At 37.8% G+C, this 23376-nt stretch overlaps 1 protein-coding gene and 1 long non-coding RNA gene across 2 annotated transcripts; both read right to left on the bottom strand.

The window, feature by feature from the left end:
• Positions 1-1199: 1199 nt before the first annotated feature.
• LOC108274059 (baculoviral IAP repeat-containing protein 5) lies at positions 1200-18794 on the bottom strand. Its single transcript, XM_017483878.3, has 4 exons — positions 18493-18794; positions 18072-18181; positions 14802-14919; positions 1200-1851 (listed from the first exon to the last, which is right to left on the bottom strand). The coding sequence occupies exons 1-4, from the start codon at positions 18595-18597 to the stop codon at positions 1762-1764; spliced, it is 423 nt and encodes a 140-aa protein (XP_017339367.1). The 5' UTR covers positions 18598-18794; the 3' UTR covers positions 1200-1761.
• Positions 18795-19836: 1042 nt separating this feature from the next.
• LOC108274063 (uncharacterized) lies at positions 19837-22969 on the bottom strand. The gene is made up of 2 exons (XR_006980950.2): positions 22919-22969; positions 19837-20491 (listed from the first exon to the last, which is right to left on the bottom strand). It is a non-coding gene; the product is annotated as an uncharacterized LOC108274063 (long non-coding RNA).
• Positions 22970-23376: the final 407 nt, after the last annotated feature.

Here is a 23376-nt window from a genome sequence, read left to right as displayed (position 1 = left end):
GTGAATGTAAAAAGTCTGCAAAGTTTCAAAAATCAAAGCGCACGACAAACGGAGTTGTTAGCTCCCAAAAGAAGGAACCGATTCTGAACAGCTGAAACGAGTCCTTACTAATGCGAAACTTACTTTCTGTACTAATCTATGTAGGTTTGTATCAAAAAGCCCCGCCTCTGGTCTTCATCAGCTTTTCGCAAACAGACGAAGCTGAAACTCGTTATGGTAGTGGGCGTTTCCTTTTTGAAATACACCGACAGCGGTAGATCAATCACTACAGACTGGGACATCTGACTAATCAGAGCAGAGTATGCTCTCTGAAAGGAGGAGTTTAGAATGAATCTTTTAGAGTTCTTTGTGACACAGGGAAAATGTAATGCTGCAGTTTAAATTATGAGCAAATTAAAGTGTTTTTTTTTCCCACCTTGGATGCATGTAAATATATAGTGTGAGACCTTTAAAACTAAATTAGGCATGTTCCAAAACCATAATAGGTGCACTTTAAGTAACAGAGTATGTTAATCAGTCACCTCATAACAATAATTGCAGGTTTCTGTTCTCTCTTCCCTGTAAAGACAAACCTGCACAAAACCTCCAATATACCCATTATGATATAAGCCTTTCATAAATTCCCCCACATTGCTTTAATAAAATATTAATGCAGAGCTTATGTGTTGTTATAAACTATGCAGGTACCTGTCCAATAGAGTGCTACCTATTATGCTACACATTTGAATGAGGAGCCTAATATTTGAATACTTGGATAGTATAGTAAATCTATACTGAGGGGGTCCCTGGTAGAAAAATTTTGAAAAGCCCTGATCTATACCATTGAATGTTCTTTAATAAAACATTACAACTTGTTTATAGTTTAGGACTGCATTAATCCATTAGCTTCAAGGAAATATACAGAGTGGTGGAGAGGCTATGAAGAGTCTTCTTTATTTCATGAGCATCTGTAGACTGACGCTTAAGACTAAATCTTAATTTTGCCCATTTTTAGCACAACATTAACGATCTTGTTTTATGCATTTTAGTTATTTTTTCCCTAACTTCTGATAAGAAGAGTGTCCACATCAAAGTCCAGTATAATAGCCAAGAAGGAACTCTCTGATCATGTTTGTGTAATATAGAAGCTAGGCTTCTATATGGGGAAGCCTATGGGGAACCAATAAAAATGCAAAAAACAAAACAAAAACAACCAAACAAAACATTTTGTAATATTTATTGCTGCAAATCACAAAAACATAAAAATCACAAACAATACTGCAACCCAACAATAACGCAATCACAGAAAAAAAAAAAAAAAATTGTTCAAATGTACTGAAGTGCTACTATATGACAAATGTGAAACTTTTGAAGGACACTTTTGTAAAAAAAAATAAAAATAAAAATAAAATAATAATAATAATAATAATAATAATAAAATAAGATATGACAAGTCATAATAGCTTTCATGTCATTACAGACTAGGAAAACATGGACAAAAACTTAAACTTAAGGGACTGTTCAGTTCCAATTACAGTATCTAGCTGTTTTATACATGCAACATCATGAATACAGAGAAGGAACTTAGCCAGGCTGTATGAATCCACCTCTGTAATCATGGGGAGTTGATATAAAACTCCATTAAAGAGGTTGTGAAGAATAATGTCAATCTCTTAATAAATTCTTTTTTTAGTAAACACAAGCATGGTAGTGCAGCTTGGGACCATGTCCATGACCGATAACAAAAGAGCAATCATAGGAGGAAAAGACAGAAATCTCCATTCAGCCTTCCATGGCTAGTTTGATAATGTCACCTCTTCTCGATTTTGCTGCTTCCTCAAACTTCTCAATTACTTGTCTGCAGGCCATTTTCTGAAAAAGAACACAGAATCAGAAGACAGATTGAATAGAAGAAGCAGAGTAAAAAATAAATAAATAAAAATAATAATTAAAAAAAAACACACAAGACCACAATACAAATGTACATAATATTAGAAACATAATGCTATTCAATGGATGGGATTAAAATGCAATGCTAACTAACAAAAGGCAGGTAGTTTCTTGAAAAAGAAGCCACAAAATGTTTATAGACCCAGACATAAAAAATAGTTCAAAGGGGTACTCTAAAACTCTCTGAAACTTGATGGAATTGCTGGATGGAAAAAGAGAAATGTGAGCTCAGGGAAATTACACTCTGACAACAGAGTGGTCTGTGCTATGGCCATTATGTATGCTTTGTCTTGGGTAACACTTTATATTCTTTTGTTCCTCAGGGATACTGAATTCTTGAATCTGAAATGGTCAGAAGGTGTGGATTCATTTTCTATTACAGCATGGCTGAGACACAGCTTCATATTAATGAGTTAGTTCTAATACATTATCATTGCTACAGAACGATCCACAGTAATCTAAGGCTAATAAGAAAATGGATTAAAATGCGTTATTTAACAAACAAAAATGTAGAGCCATTGAGGAGATATTTCTGAAAGAAATTTATGATCTAGAAGTATGTATAAAGTGAAATATTGCAAAATGCACATGTATTGAGATGTACAAGATGTCATATGTAAGATGACATTCTATTTGCAGTTACACAAGAGGTTCAGTCAAGAGCGGTAGAAATGGAAAAGCCAGAGTCAGTAAACGGTTGATTTTGAGAATCCTTACGGCCTGAGATAATAAGCAGTCCTTGAGTTGCCAGGTAGGAGAAATGATACTATGCCAATGCTTGCTATAAATCTGCTGGAGAGGTGGGAGATCTGTGCCAATGTTTTTTGATGCAGTTCTCACTGTCCTGTGAAGTTTTTGGTCACGTGCAGTCAGACTGTAATGCACCCAGTCAGGACACTCTACTGTGGACTGGTAAAAACTGACCAGGTTTGCTGTGCAAGTCTCCTTAGCAAGAACTGATGCTGCTGTATCTTTTTTGAGGATGCTGCTGATGTTTAGGGCCCAAATGGGGAGTCTGACAGCTGAACGCCCAGGAATCTTGATTACCACAGGTGAACTGTTTGTGGTGACAGGACCATGAGCCCTTCTGTTTTTCCTGAAGTCCACAATTAGCTCATTAGAACTGCTGACATTCAGAGCCAGGTTGTTGTGGCGCCAAGTGGACAGGTTGAGAATCTAGCTCCTGTACGCAGACTCATCATTATAATTCCCCCCCAGATCGCTTTGGCGTCATCCGTGAACTCTGATATTTCTGCCAATGAATCTGGCTAAAGTCACAGGTGAACAGACTCCACAACAGCAGGCTGAGGCAGCAGCCCTGAGGCGTTCCTGTACTAACCATCAGTGTGGATAATATCCTGTTGCCAATCTTTACTGTTAGGTCTGTAAGACAGAACATCCAATGCCCAGTTGCAGATGGAGCTGAACAGACCCAGGCTACCTCAGGCTTCAACACCAAATTTACAACAACTCTTTTAAATGCTGAACTGTAGTCGACAAACAGCATCCTGACATGTGCTTTTCTTGTCCAAATGTGTCAGGGTCAAGTGCAGAGCGAGTGAGATGGTATCATCTAAGCCACTGTGGTAATAAAGTAACTGAAATGGGTTGAGTGTGTTGGGGATATTGCCATGTATGAATTACATGACCAGATTTTTCAGGCACCCCATAATAACAACAGGTCAATGGGTCATCCAGGGTGGAGATTGGCATTTTCTTTTTAGGCAAAGCTTTAGCTGATCTGAGCATGTCTTCCGTCAGGGCAGAGAATTTTGGGGAGTTATATGCACCAGAAGCCTTTACATTGATTGTTTTAGCTATGCACTGGTTATAAGTCTGGTAGGATTGGGGAAATAATTAGGAAGGAAGACACAGGAAAACACAACAGGGCATGCTGTTATAGGAAAATAATCAACAACAGGGTGGTGAGATGGATATTGCACCAGAGTATCCCCCCTTCATTTTTAAGTAAATGAAAGCAAATTTTTGGGGGGCTGGGGGTCATCTTGTAGCAGAAAACTGTCACAAAGTCCTGACACCCTCCATAAAATGTTAAATTTCTCCTTACAGAAAGCTTTACCCAATACAATTTTTAAATACATACACAGTGTTACCGTTTACCCTGTTCCCTGCCTGAAGACTTCAAGAAGAGTATGTCCCTGGAAAAACATTCCTTACAACCAATCACTGTTACCTGATGTCATCAGTCTGCACCTTCTACTCTCACTACTAAGCCACATAAAAAAATAAAAATTAAAAATAATAATAAACAATAGTAATAAATAAGTTTACCTACAGTGTACCTGCTGGTTTCCAGACAAGGAAGATAATTGTTTAGCTTAATTTGCTTAGATTTTGCCAACTTGGCAATGCTAAATATGATTAATCTAAACTGTTTACTTAATTGTTTAAAAATTTCAAACCATTGACCATATGATATGGAGTCATCATTGAAGCCCTAACGAGCACTTGAGTTCTAATTTAAATAGAAATGAAAGTTCAGCTCTAATATTTTACATTTCATTTAACAACCTTTTAGCCAAAACAAGCAATAATTATCATCCTCTGACAAAGATTTACTGCAGAGCATCAGCAATCTCTTACTGTACAATGTTCTCCTATTATCTATGTGTAACTACTTCTTGTAACCATTCTTTATCTTTATTCTGGAATCTTATTATTTAAATTGCTTTTACTTTTTTCTTGCTGTTATCTTTTATTTATCTTAATATTTTACCTCTATTTGTTCTTGTAAATATTAAGATATGTCTTGTGTGGACTGTGTTGTTTTCTTTCACAAGTAATACTGAAATTTCCCTCAGGATCACGAAAATACCCATTTATCTAAAGGCATGTGTTCATATTTTTTTAATGAACTGAAATGCAGGGCTACACAATACTTTCCCTCTCTGGTGCATCTGGGAAGGGAAGTTGTGCTGTAGGGTATTGTTTAAAGACTTGCATACAAATTACTAAGGACCTGGATTGGACTAAGGACCTGATTGTAGTTGGAAATGGTTTACCAATTCTCAACAAAATTTATTTGCACCTATGAACTAAAGTACAATGCTCCATGTCAGCTTGGATCAAGTGGGAGGATAAAGTGCAAAGGGAAGTTTAAGATGTTTAAGAAGTTTAATGAGGAAGATGTATTGGGGACTTGGTATTTGCAAATTAATAGACAATAAATAAAATAGTGAGGCTTTTGCTACGTTGATAGGTTTCACAAGCACATGCTATTAAAAGGCAAGAATGGCTTTGCAGATGAAAGCTTCCTTTTATGAGAAAAAGCTCTCAAAGTGTGCTTTAATGTAATTCTCAATTTCAGACCACTGAAGAACAGCGAATCAAAGTACAAATATTGAAGCTTGGTTAAACAGCTTTAGTCAGTGCTGTTAATCAATTTAGTAAGTGAATCTGGAAATTGCGTGTCTATTAGGTTACATTCAGACTGCAAACCTAAGTGCTTAATTCTGATTTTTTGTCCAAATCAGATAATAAATAAATAAAAGAAGTTATTCACACTATCTTTTCAATGTGGTGGACACCAGTTTGAACAGATTAGTTCATGCACCTGAACTGATCTGCATGTACAAAACGGTGACAATTATGGCTAGAAAAAAAAGCACTGAAACTGAACGTGAATATATAAAATATTAGATTAACCATGTGAAAAGAGAAGCAATTATCAGCTTTTTTTGTTGTTGTTTATTGATCTGTAATTCATATAATTTCTAACACTGTTAAACCACAAAACAGCATTAAAATTAAGAATTAGAGTTAAATTTTCTTTATTAAATATGATAGAATTTAATATCGGCAAAATAACTCAATCTGCAAAAGAACATAACCTTATTTAATGCTGCTTTTAATGCACTGTTAAGAGAACCACTGAAAACAGAACATGGTGGCACAGCAGCATAGGTAGGCAGTGCTGCAGTCTATCAGTTACAGGCATCTGTGTGATCCTGAGAGTTACTGCCTGTGTGGAGTTTCTGTTCACGTTCTCCTGTGTCCGTTTGGGTTTTCGCTCACCTCTCAAAAACTTGCCAGCAGGTGAAATGTACGACACTACAGTATCTCACAAAAGTGAGTACACCCCTCACATTTTTGTAAATATTTGATTATATCTTTTCATGTGACAACATTGAAGAAATTACACTTTGCTACAATGTAAAGTAGTGAGTGTACAGCTTGTGTAACAGTGTAAATTTGCTGTCCCCTCAAAATAACTCAACACACAGCCATTAATGTCTAAACCGCTGGCAACAAAAGTGTCCAAATTGGGCCCAATTTAGCCATTTTCCCTCCCCGGTGTCATGTGACTTGTTAGTGTTACAAGGTCTCAGGTGTGAATGGGGAGCAGGTGTGTTAAATTTGGTGTCATCTCTCTCACACTCCCTCATACTGGTCACTGGAAGTTAAACATAGCACCTCATGGCAAAGAACTCGATGAGGATCTGAAAAAAAGAATTGTTGCTCTACATAAAGATGGCCTAGGCTATAAGAAGATTGTAAGACCCTGACACTGAGCTGCAGCACTGTGGCAAAGACCATACAGCGGTTTAACAGGAAAGTTTCCACTCAGAACAGGCCTCGCCATGGTCGACCACAGAAGTTGAGTGCACGTGCTCAGCGTCATATCCAGAGGTTGTCTTTTGGAAATAGACATATGAGTGCTGCCAGCATTGCTGCAGACGTTGAAGTGGTGGGGGGTCAGCCTGTCAGTGCTCAGACCATACGCTGCACACTGCATCAAATTGGTCTGCATGGCTGTCGTCCCAGAAGGAAGCCTCTTCTAAAGATGATGCACAAGAAAGCCCGCAAACAGTTTGCTGAAGACAAGCAGACTAAGGACATGGATTACTGGAACAATGTCCTGTGGTCTGATGAGACCAAGATAAACTTATTTGGTTCAGATGGTGTCAAGCGTGTGTGGCGGCAACCAGGTGAGGAGTACAAAGACAAGTGTGTCTTGCCTACAGTCGAGCATGGTGGTGGGAGTGTCATGGTCTGCGGCTGCATGAGTGCTGCCGGCACTTGGGAGCTACAGTTCATTGAGGGAACCATAAATGACAACATGTACTGTGACATACTAATGCAGAGCATGATCCCAGCATGTATTGCTGCATGATAACGACCCCAAACACACCTCCAAGACGACCAATGCCTTGCTAAAGAAGCTGAGGGTGAAGGTGATGGCCAAGCATGTCTCCAGACCTAAACCCTATTGAGCATCTGTGGGGCATCCTCAAACGGAAGGTGGAGGAACACAAGTTCTCTAACATCCACCAGCTCCATGATGTCGTCATGGAGGAGTGGAAGAGGACTCCAGTGGCAACCTGTGAAGCTCGGGTGAACTCCATGCCCAAGAGGGTTAAGGCAGTGCTGGAAAATAATGGTGGCCACACAAAATATTGACACTTTGGGACCAATTTGGACATTTTCACTTAGGGGTGTACTCACTTTTTCTTGCCAGCGGTTTAGACATTAATGGCTGTGTGTTGAGTTATTTTGAGGGGACAGCAAATTTACACTGTTATACAAGCTGTACACTCACTACTTTACATTGTAGCAAAGTGCCATTTCTTCAATGTTGTCACATGAAAAGATATAATCAAATATTTGCAAAAATGTGAGGGGTGTACTCACTTTTGTGAGATACTGTATATTGCTCATACAGTGAGGGAAAAAAGTATTTGATCCCCTGCTGATTTTGTACGTTTGCCCACTGACAAAGAAATGATCAGTCTATAATTTTAATGGTAGATTTATTTGAACAGTGAGAGACAGAATAACAACAAAAAATCCAGAAAAACGCATGTCAAAAATTTTATAAATTAATTTGCATTTTAATGAGGGAAAAAAGTATTTGACCCCCTCTCAATCAGAAAGATTTCTGGCTCCCAGGTGTCTTTTATACAGGTAACGTGTTGAGATTAGGAGCACACTCTTAAAGGGAGTTCTCCTAATATCAGTTTGTTACCTGTATAAAAAAAGACACCTGTCCACAGAAGCAATCAATCAATCAGATTCCAAACTCTCCACCATGGCCAAGACCAAAGAGCTCTCCAAGGATGTCAGGGACAAGATTGTAGACCTACACAAGTCTGGAATGGGCTACAAGACCATTGCCAAGCAGCTTGGTGAGAAGGGGACAACAGTTGGTGCGATTATTCGCAAATGGAAGAAGCACAAAAGAACTGTCGATCTCCCTCGGCCTGGGGCTCCATGCAAGATCTCACCTCGTGGAGTTGCATTGATCATGAGAACAGTGAGGAATCAGCCCAGAACTACACGGGAGGATCTTGTCAATGATCTCAAGGCAGCTGGGACCATAGTCACCAAGAAAACAATTGGTAACACACTACGCCGTGAAGGACTGAAATCCTGCAGCGCGCGCAAGGTCCGCTGCTCAAGAAAGCACATATACATGCCCGTCTGAAGTTTGCCAATGAACATCTGAATGATTCAGAGGACAACTGGGTGAAAGTGTTGAGGTCAGATGAGACCAAAATGGAGCTCTTTGGCATCAACTCAACTCGCCGTGTTTGGAGGAGGAGGAATGCTGCCTATGACCCCTGGAACACCATCCTCACCGTCAAACATGGAGGTGGAAACATTATGCTTTGGGGGGTTTTTTCTGCTAAGGGGACAGGACAACTTCACCGCATCAAAGGGACGATGGACGGGGCCATGTACCGTCAAATCTTGGGTGAAAACCTCCTTCCCTCAGCCAGGGCATTGAAAATGGGTCATGGATGGATATTCCAGCATGACAATGACCCAAAACACACGGCCAAGGCAACAAAGGAGTGGCTCAAGAAGAAGCACATTAAGGTCCTGGAGTGGCCTAGCCAGTCTCCAGACCTTAATCCCATAGAAAATCTGTGGAGAGAGCTGAAGGTTCGAGTTGCCAAACGTCAGCCTCGAAACCTTAATGATTTGGAGAAGATCTGCAAAGAGGAGTGGGACAAAATCCCTCCTGAGATGTGTGCAAACCTGGTGGCCAACTACAAGAAACGTCTGACCTCTGTGATTGCCAACAAGGGTTTTTAAACCAAGTACTAAGTCATGTTTTGCAGAGGGGTCAAATACTTATTTCCCTCATTAAAATGCAAATTAATTTATAAAATTTTTGACATGCGTTTTTCTGGATTTTTTTGTTGTTATTCTGTCTCTCACTGTTCAAATACAACTACCATTAAAATTATAGACTGATCATTTCTTTGTCAGTGGGCAAACGTACAAAATCAGCAGGGGATCAAATACTTTTTTCCCCTCACTGTAGGTATAAATGAGTATGTGAATGTGTGTGCGCACACATGATGCCCTGTGATGGATAGGTGTCCCATCCACGGCCTGAGGCAGGAATACACCCAGTTTTCCTGGGACAGGCTCTGGATACACCACAACACTGACCAGGATAGAGCAGTTACTGAAAGTAAGTGACTGAGTGAAAGTGAAACACAGATGCAGGGACGAACTGACAAGTCATAGGAATTCTGAAGTGTCTTTTCAGACTGGTTGTGTTTGGATTTGTACAAGTGATCCAAATACGAAAAGAATAATGTCATGCATAAAACAACAATTATAATGGCTAGAAGTGAAACAAGAAGCAAATCAACATTAATAAATTTAATTACTACCAACACTGCTGATGGAAATCTTTTTTTATTACATTAAATTAAATAGGCTGTTTACATTGTGTAGTGAGTAAAGGTTAGAGATTGTGCTTGACAGGTGGTCACATTATCTAACAGAAAGAACCAGTAACGATAATCTTAACTTTAATAGATTTACGAGAATGAATAAGAACAAACTTCATCATTCTCAAAAGTAAGCACAGATTTATGAAATGCATATTATTTATTCATTTCCCTGCATGTGCAGCAACCCAAAACATACATTTAACATTTTCTACTAAATATACTTCTGAAAGCATATTTTCCAGAAACAGTATAGATGTATAGGTTCATCATTCTAAAGTCCTGTTAGCCACAGAAATGAAATAAAAAATAAAAAAATTCCATGCCGACTGCATAGGAGGTGCTTGATGGTTGCTGTGCATCAAGTATACTCGGCTAAAAAAAAAAGAAAAGAAAAAAAAAAAAGAACGTGCTCTCAAATTAAATTGCTTTTATTTCCAGCAAATATCGTAACGTGTAATTATTAGTATTAACATAACATTCAAAAAACTGAGACACAAACTGAACAAGTTTCACAGACATTTGATGAATAGAAATGGAATAATGAGTCCCTGAACAAAGTTGGGTCGATATCAACAGTAACAGCCAGTATCTGGTGCCCTCCAGCTGCTTTAAGTACTACAGTGCATCTCATCCTCATGGACTGCACCAGATTTGTCAGTTCTTGCTGTGAGAGGTTACCCCACTCTTCCACCAAAGCATTTGCAAGCTCTCGATCACGTCTGGGGGACACATGGTTACATGTAATTTTGCAGCTTATTGCTCTGGCCACATCTGCAGTCCTCATGCCTCCCTACAGCAAGCCTATGGCATGTTCACGCAGGTGAGCAGGAACCAGAGTCATCTTTTATCTGGTGTTTTTCAGAGGTGTCCGAAGTTATTGTAACTGAACTTAATTGCCCACCGCGTGTAAACTGTTCGTGTAAGGACTGTTCCACAGGTGAATGTGCAATCATTGTTTATGGTCCATTGAAGCATTAAAAATATTGCTTAAACCCTTTCCAATACAGATCTTTAAAGCTTATTTGGATTTTTACAAAATTATCTTTAAAATACAGTCTCCTGAAAAAGGGACTTTATTGCTGGGTATATAAACTGGTCTTAACAACATGTCAGGAGTATGTATGGTGCTATACATCAACCATCAGAAGCAAACACTGGCTTTACATGCCATTACAATGGACACAATTGGAACATGAAGACAGCCTGCGTTACCATTATGCCACAGGAGGAAAGGCATACAGCATCCAACATTGCAAAATGGCTGGAGGTAGCAGCCAGATTTTAAATCATTCCTAGTAAAATTAGCACCACTGTGCACGATAATGGATCCAACATGGTGGGAAACAATTTTTAGGAGAAACACAACTTCCAACTGAATAATGCAGTGAAGGACCCTAGTCTAGAAAGAGCAAGCTGAGAGATAAATGGCGACAGATAGGCACATCTGAGCATAAGCTTGCTTATACCCACAAGATGGACCATCACATTTGACATGATTAGCAGCCTGACTGAAAAAAGATGACCTTTAACTCTAACACTATCCAACTCATCCATTACCCAGAGCAGCAAAAGGGATCTTGATTTAAAAGTGATCACTGGAGCCCACTAGAAGAGCTTTCCACAGCCCTTGAACCATTTGAAGTTGCCACTGTGTTAATGAGTGGGGAAAGGCAAATCAACACCTCTACTTGACAAGTCCTCAAACCCACTGCAGGCTTTCCAAGTGACCGTTACATAGCAGCTTTAACAGTAAATAGTGATGCACTGAAAGGAAAATTCGGGGCCGAAAATTCAGGATGCACTTGGTCCTTTTTATAAAATCTATTTTAAAATATTTTTTTTTGTATAATTGTAACAATTAGACTTAATTCCTTTAATGAATCAGAATTGAAAAACTACAAACCAATAAAATTATCACACATTGAAATTTACATTCAGTTCTGTAACAATTAAAAAATGTATCCAAATAATGTAAATAGAAAACTATAATGATATGCAAAACAGCAGTCAAGTAATGAACTAGGCTTTTTCTGTTTATGTAAATGTATTTCCACATTAATTAAAGATTATTGTGCAAAACAGCAGCAATAGAATTAAAGCCAACCTCAAACTGTAAACAACAGATGTAGCCTCAAGTCAAGAACAAAGTTTTGCAGGGCTACACAAATTTTAATTTAATTGCTATACACAAATTGGACTGCTTTCTATTTAAGCAAAAGTGGCAGGTTTCTCTTCAAGAACAAAAGTTGCTCAGCTTTCTGGCAGGAGACTGTTCTCTCCTCTCTTCTCATCAAGAACATGAGGTGCTGCACTGAATAGTCTCTCACTCTCTGAGCTGGTGCTTGGGGCAGATAAATACCTGCGTGCAATCCGTGCAAGCAATGGACAGTGTAGCTGCGCTTGCTGTGGTACTGCTGTGGATCAGGTGCTTTCCTCTAGAATCTCATCAAACACGTCAGAAACTGAGGGAGTTTGTGCCTCATCATTTGTACACACCCGTTTCTCTGGCACACTTTGCTCTGTGAAGCGCGTCGATCCTTCAACAGATGCATTCATCACCTCCAGCTCTGCCTGTCTCATTTCCCATGCACACTGCTTTTTCTCCACGTCAAAGTAATGTTCTTTAAATCGTAGATCTAATAATGTTGCAATGCAACATTAACCATCTGCTTGATGGAGAGTGAAATCTGAGTGCCGAGCAACGAGGGACTGCATATATTTTTGGCCTCTTTTCTCTTTCGGCCAAAAATCAAAAACGCCATTTACAGCAACGGAAGGAGGAGACTGATTTCTCCGACACAAGTGATCCTCTCCTCTGCCTTGGACCAAAGGTTCAGAAGACTGATGTTTCTGACACCTGAGGAAAAAGTCTTCAATGTGCAAGCCAAAGTACTACCACAGGCACTAGCAGCGAGAATGGAAATGGATCAGCAGCAGCATGACAGTTTCTGTGCTCAAACCAGCACAACCTCAACCATTACAACAGCTGCAGGACATAAATTTCCCTGTTAATCCTCGTTTCTGGAACCAGCAGTGATGAAGAAAATAGAGGAGGGAGCTATGGATGATCTCAAGGGCCAAGTTAGGAATAAAGTCCTGACTTACATTGGAAGTACTTTCCAAGGAAGAAAATCAACTCCATTTGGGGAAAGCTAATAAGGATGGATATCCCACCTTGGCCCTGTGTGCAAAGTCCTACGTCCATCTCCCTGGCACCTCAATACACCACCTGAATGCCTCTTCTCCCCAGCAGGCAGTATAACTTCCAAGAAGAGAACCAGCCTAAGCTCAGACCATGTGGATATGCTAACAGTGTTGCATTGCAATGCAATATTTTGTAGGAGGGAATAATTATGCATGTGTAACATTTAGTTGTATATTTTTCATTATTTACTTTTTAAACAGCTTAGCTCAAAGGTGGGCAATCTTATCCGGAAAGGGCCGGTGTGGGTGCAGGTTTTCATTCCAACCGAGCAGAAGCCGGTTGGAATGAAAACCTGCACCCACACCGGCCCTTTCCGGATAAGATTGCCCACTTTTCGGTCATTTCAAACTTTAAGACAAACTCATTTTTGTTTTAAGAACAATGCAAAAAGAACTGTGATGTGCAGTTTTGCACTTTATAATTATACCTCCAAATGTCCTGCTAACAGGTAGTTTGATATTCTTCTCTATTTATACACAGCTTAGCTCATTTCAAACTGAAGACATAATTTTTGCTAATTATTTTATATATTATATTTTTGTTATTGGACACGATTAAAGCATAAATTCTTTTTTGTTTTATAACTTTCAATCTTCACACTGTTTGGAACAGCACTGTTGAAGGAATAACCAGTTTACTCAAAATGCTGCAAGTTAAAATGAACCTTTATAAAAACAAACAAACAAACAAAAGTAAAAAAAATGAATCATTAAACATAATTTGATTAAAAATTAATACAGATCAACTGATTATAGTTTATTAGATGCAGCTCTAAATAGTAAATAACTAGATATGAAACCACAAATACAATTTTAAGTATATAAAAATTCAGAGACAGTATTCAATAGCTTATTATATGCCATTTTATTAAAATTCCATCTTTTTCTGTAGAATAATAATCTGAAAAAAATACATTCCAAGCTATTCACTATCTGCATTTGAATCCCAGATTTGGCATTGGTCCACTTCATCATGTGCATCGATTCTGCAAGACTCATTAATTGTTTATTTTCTGCCCCCTACTTAATATATTCACATTACACACAAACATGAACTTGTACATCATGATATTGTATCATATATGCACATGACCTCGATATTGCCCGTTGTGTTTCCATGCTTATTTATTTACGCAAGAATGAATGTCACAATGTCATGTTCGGCGAGTAGAGATGGATACTGCCTGTGCACAACTCTCTCCAAAATGCAGATGCATTACTATAAACCAGTGAAAAGATCAACCAAATATGAAAAATTATGCTTGGCTCATGCATCTAGCTCCCCACACACATCTCTTGTAAAGTTCCACATTAGGTGGAGCAGATTGGAAATTTGAATAATAATTTTGCCTGAAAACACTCATCAGTATTCAGCATGGAATTTTGGGATTTCAGTGACACACATGAAAGCAGCCCAAATAGGAATAGAAAATTTCAGATGAATTCTGTATAGTCACGAAAAAGGCCACATATGAAGAAAAAGATATTTGGTCCATGTCTGCCTGCATTGTGAATGTAGCTGAAGATACTTCTACCTTTCTAACATGTTTTGTAAAGTGTTTACACATTGTAGTTTAACGAAAGACATGCTGCAGTGCTTAATCTGACATCCTGTTATCTAATAATACACAGACTAATCCCTTCTTGATTAAAGCACATACAATTCAGTCTGGATGTTTACCGATCACGTGATGATAATGAACAGTCTCAATTCCCTGGTACTAACTGAGCTCTTTAAAAGGAAAGTCAATGCTCGGCCAACTGAGAGTTCTGCAGTATCCATATTTATGGATATGTTGTGAAGGTTTTGAATTCTAAACAGGAATATGGCACACACACACACACACACACACACACACACACACACACACACACACACTACAGCTACAAGGAAACATCAGTTATAATGTACAGTGCAGCATAGCCTAATGCTTTACATAACCAAATACTACTCACAATGTGGAACTTTTGCCTCTCTTTCTGCAGCTTCAGAATCTCCTCCACTGTGAGCTCCTCCACTGGCTTTTTCAGCAGAATGAAATTGCAAGTTGGAGAGTGAGACTTGTGTTCCTTGCTGAAGAAAACGAATAAATTAATGGCCACTCTACAGATCATTATCTTTCACTTCCTGCTACTCTTATGTAGGCCTGTCACGATAACTAAAATTATTGGATGATATCTTGTCACAGAAGTAGTTGTGATAAACGATAGTCATTTTAAGACACTTTTATGCCACCGATATAACAATAATATAATAGCCTAGTTTTTGTCTTCTGACAAAAATATCATTTAAATTTAGTAAATCAATGTCATATCATATGTAACATCATGTGTAAACCGTGCCCTCAGATTTGTAATCCGTACCCTCGGTTTTGTAAACTTCGTACATATTAACTTAAACATGTATCCCAAAAAAAAAAGAAAGAAAGAAAACTGGTTGTGAAAACCTGATCTCCAGAAATAACAAAATTACAAGGAGTACATTGTTGTAATACAGCATTGTGAATTCTTTATGATTTAGTTATTTACTGTCTGTGTTTTAGTGCAATGTTATGGAAAGGACTCTCCCCCTCACGCTGAGCGCAGTTCAATGTTCTGCTACCTGACTTTTCATTATTCTCCAAATATTGACCTAGCTCCATTTTGTCATGTGTATTTGGATTTTCCCAGCTTTTTTTGCTGTTCGCTGATCGCCCGTCCTGTGCCTGTGTTCCTTTTACTGATTTTGATACACAATTTGGATTCGTCTGCCTATCATTCAAATAAAACACTTTAACTGCATTTGCATCCATCTACTCGCTGAACATGACATGGTGACATTCATTCTTATGTAAACAAAAGCACATCGCAAAGTTTGGAAAAAAAAGCTGCAGCAAAATCCAGTATTTTTGGCCACAACAATCACAAAAAAAAGCTAAATTGCAGAGACTGAAATACATATTTTGAGGTATTGTCAGTTTCAGGAGTCAGTCACTGAGAGAGTGAACACTCAGCACCCAGGACTGCTGGAAAAAGTGAAAGCATAACAACCGTAAGTACACTCATTTGTGGTTTGGGATGTGGCCCAAGTATTCATGCTTCTAAGAGTATAATTAAATGTTTAACATTGCAGAATCAGTTTTGCACAGATTAGTTTGACTGTCAGTCACTGAGTACCAGGTGAAAAAGCAAAACCTCTCCTCGGGTGCTCAGCTGTAAACTCTCTGTGTTCGGCCATGTAGACTCCTGTGTATCTGCATTGGTGATGGAGATCCATCGCTAATGTAGATACTCAATCAGTCCTAAATCCTTTTTGCTCTTATAGTCCAATGTTATACTCTTTCAATCTGGTTTACACTCCAACACAAACACGTGTGTGACAGGCAGCCACTCAAGGAGAGAATGATAACCTGTGACATATCTGAACAGTTGTATCACGTAGGCCTGTCACGATGACTACTTTTGTTGGATGATATACTGTCCAAGAAGTAACTGCGATAAGTGATATAATGATAAATAAGACCATTTTATGTCACTCATATAATGATAATATAATAGCAGAATAATGCAAGTACATCCTTTCAAAGAGCAATAAACTTTTCATTCTTAAGAATATTCAGACACTAGAATTGGAACGACAAAAATATCCTTTAAATTTAATCAATATTTCATAGTCATACTGATTAATTTTAGTTAATTTCACTCTGACTAAAATGGCATCAAATATTAGTTGATGAGAAAATGCAAAAATTAAACCAAATATTCACACATTCATATATTAACTTAAACATGCATGAACAAAACCATGTAAAATGTAATACTACTACTACTAATAATTTTTTTAAAAATCATCATCATCATCATCATCATCATAAAACAGTTTCCATATTAATTTGAATTTATAGCCTAGCATATAGCGGGAGATTTTATGTTAATACACAAATGACAATCATAATCAAACCTGATATGGTGCTATCTGTTAGTTTGGCACGGGTTTGTTTGAGCGCAGCAAAATCCAGTCAAGTGAATTTAATCACAGGATCTGCTAGAAAGTCTTGCAACTGTTGGTTTCAAGTGCATGCATCTACAATCAGAAAGAGATTGCACAAATTTGAGCTGAATGGGAGGCATGCCAGGAAAAAGCCTTTGCAAGACTACAGTTTGCCAGTGAGCATATAGGCAAAGATTAGGCCTTTTGGAATAATGTGCTCTGGACACACGAATCAAAGATAAGGTTGTTTGGCCACTGTAACAGCAGATATGTTTGGTGCAGACCAAAGACAGCTTTTCAGGAGAAGCACCTCATACCAACTGTGAAGCACGGTGGTGGAAATGTCATAGTTTGAGGTTGCTTCGCTGCCTCAGGAACTGGACAGCTTGCATCCACTGATTCAACTTGAAGATAATGTAAAGCCATCTGTCCAAAAGTTGAATATTGAACAGGATAATGATCCTAAGCACATTAGCAATCCACCAAGGAATAGCTCAAAAAGAAGAAATAGATGGTTGTGGAATGGCCTTGTAAAAGACCAAATTTGAATCCCATTGAAGTAGTACATGCAAGAAAATCCTCAAACATCTTGTAACTGAAAGAATATTGCATTTAAGAGTGATCAAAAGTTCCAGCAAGCCAGGTGGACAATTATGCAAAATGCCTACAAGAAGTTATTTCTGCTAAAGAGGGCAATACTAGCTTCTGAGAATAAGGGTGTACTTACTCCCCCCCCACACACACACACATCTAATGATATTTCTGTTGAATAAATGATTGCAAAAACTATTTTTCAAATGTACATTTTTGCACCACTGAATATGTAAATATTATAAACATTTGTTGCTGGCTGACATCTGTTCCAATGCCGCTGTTCATAATGGACAGAAATGAGGTTTTAAACACTGACAGTGGACAGACAAATTGTATTGCATTGTGGGCTGTATAAACAAAAACCGAGCTGCATCAACGTGTAACAGTTCAATTTATCATTGAATTGTGGCTCCAGAATACTAATTTTATTGAATGCCCCTAATGAATTGCACTCCTACTTCTACTGTGAAAGCAACAGATCCTCATCGAGTTGTGCCGTTTTGCAGTACAGAGCTATAAGCTCTCCTATACTACATAGACGTAGTGACGACGACAAAATTTTTTTTTTTTTAAATAATAATAAAATAAAAAATAAAAAAAACTACAGGCACATGCAGAAAGACTATCCAAGTGAGACATGTGGTGGCTTTACAGTTACTTACAGAGGATCATCCTCAGGCTCCCAACCCTCCAGCTCTTTAAAGCAGAAGAAGCACTGGGCCACATCCGGACTGTTTTCAGTGGGTTTGTGGATGAAACCAGCTTTGGCCATCTGGAAGGTGTATTTGCACACAGGAAATTAGGTTTTGCTGTATTATTTCGTCGTAGATATATTCATAGATTTAAATTAGAACACCGTTAAGTTGCCTTGTTTACACCTTCTATAACATCTATATATCTATAACACAGTACACTCTGTATTCAAATATTTAGTTACACACTGAAAAATACAACTTAAAAAACATGTTTAATCGTAATTTCACCAAACATCCGGGCACATTTAAGTCAATTCTCCCTCCACACTTTCTGGCTCACATTCTTCTTTAATTACAGTGGCTTCCAGGTCAAATTAACGCTACTCACATTATCCGACGTGCAGGCGCAGTCCTCATCAAACGGCCACCCTGAATAAGAAGCTAATCTGTTCTCGTAAAAGTACATTTTTAAATCTTCGTTCATAAGCTCCATGTTTTTGAAAAAAGCACAAAAAAGGCGCTAATTAGTTCAGAAGTTCTGTCACAGTGTTAAAAACCAAGCTAGCAAAACAGTCAGCTAACGTCAACAGCTATCACTTTTGAATTTTAGGCTTCAAGAGCGACGTCTCCTCTGATTGGTTGAAACGTAACCGGTTGAAACGTCATCACGTAACCCCGTTGCTGTACTTCACCAACGCGTAAAAGTCGTTAATATGCTGTCAAAAAAGAAACATTTAATTCAAATTACTATAAAGGTTGTATTAATCAAACTCATTTTAATTATTTCCCAACGTCTCAGTCATTGAATTAAATTAAAAAGTAAATTTATAATGTTATTCGATGCATAATTTATTAGGCTGATTATTTAAAGTACCCATGAAATCACAATGGAATTTTGTGGCTTTTAGTATGAATATGTTTGCCTTAAGTTTATCTATAAGCGCCAAAACAATGACAAAAGTTGCATTTAGAAGATATCCATCCATTCACTTTCTGTGCCACTTATCCTACACAGGGTCGCTGAGTACCTGGAGCCTATACTTAGTGCACAAGGCGGGAGACACCCTGGACGGAGTGCCAATCAATCAATCAATCAATCAATCTCTCTCTCACTCACTCACTCACTCACTCACTCACTCACTCACTCACACACAAAGGACAATTTTGAGATGCCAATCACCTTACAGAGCATGGACTGTGGGAGAAAAACCCCGGAACACGGGGAGAACATGCATGCTCCGCCCACACAGGGCGGAGACAGGAATCGACATTAACGTAACCCTCTGATAGACAGACCTACTGGCAACCAGCTCTGATTTGTGACATTAATTCTCCCACATTTAAGAATGTTTGTTCTTGACAATGAAAAGTAGCACAATCAGTTAACCAACATTCCCAAATTAGTCTAGGTTGACCATGTTTGCTTTGTGACTATCCATTAAGGAGGATCAAAGGGGAAATTAAGGAAATATTTAATCTATTATTATTTCCCTCTCACTCGTGACCATTTGCTGAAGTTATCATATCCGATTCTCTATGTTAAACATGCTGAACATGTAGGCCTATTTCTCCCACCCTTGTCTTAATTGGTATGATCTCAGACCACACCAAGGTCTGGGATGACCCTTTGTTTGGCTTACCCTGCTTCTCATTTAGCTCCCCCCTCCCTTCTCTGCTCTGTAGCCTACATAAACTGGCTTCTCAATCTCAAAAGCAAACTGGGACAACTGTCTGGAATGATACTTTTATTTGGGGGGTGGAAGGCTGATCTGAAGAGATTACACATTCGCTGTCAAAGCAGTAACATCTTTGGAATTTATTTATTTTTTTTATAAAGTAAGCAAGCCTGCACCCTAGCAGACAGAAGTGGGTGAAAGATGGGAAAGAGTGGCCAGGACAAGGAGAAAGAGGTATGAACGTATGTAAAAATGTAATAGAGTGGAAGATATTCCAACAGATTATATGTACATAACATTGTAAGTTATTCCATTTTCCTGTGGGCCGCAAGAGCTGTATACTGAGGTTGCGTTACAGCGTGATCTGTGGCTCATCCTAGATTGGGGTCACTGTTCCTCCCACCTCATGGCTCTTTCGCAAGTGCTTTATTTTAAAATAGTGAATACCAAAAGTTTTCTTCTATCTGACAATTCAGTCAAGAATAAGTCCATGTCAGCAAATGTATGGAAGTGAAACAAGAAAGGAACAATTGCTTCATCTCTTTCTTCTTCACTGCTGTCATGCGTCTCTAGAAACACCTTTACGGCATTAGCAGCATCTTCAGGTGGCATCAACAGGACATCAGGCATCTCGACCTTTTGCAAAAAGCGGTGCTCATTTTCTTTGCACCACTGTACAGCTGTTCTTAATGAGTCCACAAGCCTTTGTACCTATAAATAAATTTTTTTAAAAAAGCCAAAAAAATAAAGTCATAACCAGCTGAAATGAAATTGGCATTACATAGGCTAGGCTTTAAAAAAAAAAAAAATCCAATAATAATCAGCTTAATTAGAATAATATATCTCTCAACTCGCAAATCTCAAATAAAATTGATTTATTCTATTTCTGGCTCCTGTGTGCACTAGACAATATCATTAATATTCAATATTAATAGCTACATAAACCCTTGAATGCTAAAACTTGCAACAAGCACTTAAGAGGTGCTAAAAACTGTTCTGCTGAAGAAATGCATTTTCTTGACTTTTATAAACTTGCATAAAGAGAATATTTCACTGAACTGCTTATTTTAAGAAGAGTGAGACATATAATCACTGGCCTAAACTATAAATGGTCTTTCAAGATTTACTTGCCAGACTGTAGATGATTTGAATAAAATCTTGGCTGGATTATTTATTAGACTGTGCAATGGCATGTTCTCAGTTTCAGATTTTACAATGAAGATCCTTTAAGGACTGACTGTCGATTAAAGAAAATTACCATGTCCTGCTTGTGTCATCAATCAGTGGGCTCGCACAGAAACGCTTAAACATTCTTCAAAGTGAGCCTGAGGTAATACGGATATTTTCCTCCATCTATTAGCATGATTTATTTACATTGTGCCATTGCCACTACAGCATTTGTAAAAGCTGTCCTGAGAGTTCTGTCATCCTAATCAATACTCCTATTGGTAGTTTTTAGGTCGACTGATGGTGGATTTTACTGATACCTTATAAGTAGGCCAAGTTGGGCAATGCATGCCTAAAACCGATTTTTTTAAATTGATACTGAAAGAAAACAGAACACTCAAAGTAAAATATTGCTGATTGGGATGCACCAGAATTTTCAGCCGAAAGTGGTATTTTCAAGTATTTCAAGCGGTTTGGAAATACTTCAAAGTTTCTGATAAGGACATCGAATTTGCCATCCACACCTTTCCACGACAGGTTTGATACACCACCTGAAAACATCCTGTTCAACATGCAGAGTACAGAAAAAAACAACCAAAGGACACTCTAGAGGACCTCTGCCATTCTGTGTTTTGCCTGTTAAAATGATTGTGTAGCATATTTAACCTTTTTGTATTTGCAAGCCTAGAGCTGATAAGTTAATTACTTGACTGCTGTTTTGCATAATAATTAATGTACATTATTTGGAAAATTGGATTTTAAAAAAATTGTTACAAACTGAATGAAGAATAATATATTTTAAATGGGGTTTTTAAAAAAATAAAAATAAAAAATAAAATAAAAAAACACTTCCAGTTTTCAGCCAAGTGCATCATGAATTTTCACTTTCAGCCCAGAATATTCCTTTCAGTGCATAATTGAACTTTCTTTAAAAAAAAAAAAAAAAAAAAAAGCAGTATTGACTATACCATGAAAATGTAGTTCTTTTTAAAAGAAATAAATATAAATATTTATATGAACTTAATAAATATAAAAGTAAATAAAACATACATCAAACTGAACCAAAAGTAACACCCCAAATAAATAAAAATAGTGACAAAAAAATTAAGAAATTAAAAACACTTCAAATAACAAAATTGGACAGCGATGGTTTTTATTTCACCTCCAGAGGCCACTCTTGTATCGTGTAATGACAGCGGACTTCTCTACAGGATAAATTTTCCGCCAAATGTATTGCAGTCACGGATAAATAAGTCAAACATTTAAAACAAACAAACAAACAAACAAACAAACAAACAAACAAACAAAAAGTAAAAATATTGTACAAAACTGAAAAAATAAATGAGTACAATGTTACGCTGCGCAAAAAGCAGTTTTGTGCAATACAGCCTAGGCCTAACTGTAAGTGCATTTTTAAATTTTTGATTCACATTCATTATTATTTTTTTATCGGTAACCGCAATACTTTTAACGGAAAAATAATTCTGTAGATTTCTGCCAGAGACAAGTAAAAATCCAGATTTTACCACAAAACACATAAGCTAGGTGTGGCTCTTGGAGAACTACTCAGTCTGCAAAGTAGTTTCAGCCCCAGTCCAACACACCTGATCCAGATAATTAAAGAGGCCTGAAACATGTGAACATTAGAGTCAGGTGTAAATAATTATGGCTGGAAGTATGTGGGGGAATTTAGATCCCAAACAACTCGCTCATTTACAGAACTTGTAGTACAGAATACTTCCTCCATCGGTTCAAATATAATATTTATGTGGTTTACACATGACCTAATATTAAAATTCTAATAGTGATTACACAGTTAGTAAAATTCTTAAGACTCTACCCAACTAATCAAAGATTTACTTCCTACATTTTAAACATTATACTGTAGACCTAGCTGCGCACACACCACAAAGAAATAAACACAGCTACATAGCCGCAATATCGTGCATATTATGTAAGCAAACGACGTACCCTGTTTTCAGTATTGCCTGCCATGTTCTCTTCGGTAGACCGTTGAATCTCAAGCCAAGGAGAACGCGCATGCGCAATGTCTCTCCTACTTAACGAGCGCGTGACAGGATAAATAAGACACGCCCCCTTATTACCATCTAAACGCTATAAGGACCTTTTAATAAACAATTAATACATTTGCTGGAATTGTCAACAGGAAAAGTGAAAAGTTGAACGACAACAAACAGTAAAAGCTAATAATAAATAGAGAACGTAGTTATTTTTAGTGTATTTAACTGATTTGGGCAAGTTATTTGTTTAACCCACTTTATAATGAATCTATGTATTCAGTTATGCACTGCCTGGCCAAAAAAAAGCTGTTTGTATTTAAATAAGCAAATACTTAAGATTGTATTGGCCTATGATTAGATCATTATTGTAGTGATTAATATGTTTCAACTGGCATAATTTTTTTTAAA

This window comes from Ictalurus punctatus, chromosome 2, assembly GCF_001660625.3.
Source record: "Ictalurus punctatus breed USDA103 chromosome 2, Coco_2.0, whole genome shotgun sequence".
Lineage (NCBI taxonomy): Eukaryota > Metazoa > Chordata > Actinopteri > Siluriformes > Ictaluridae > Ictalurus > Ictalurus punctatus.
The sequence above is the reverse complement of the archived record's forward strand: the minus strand, read 5'-3'. Positions and strand labels throughout refer to the sequence as shown.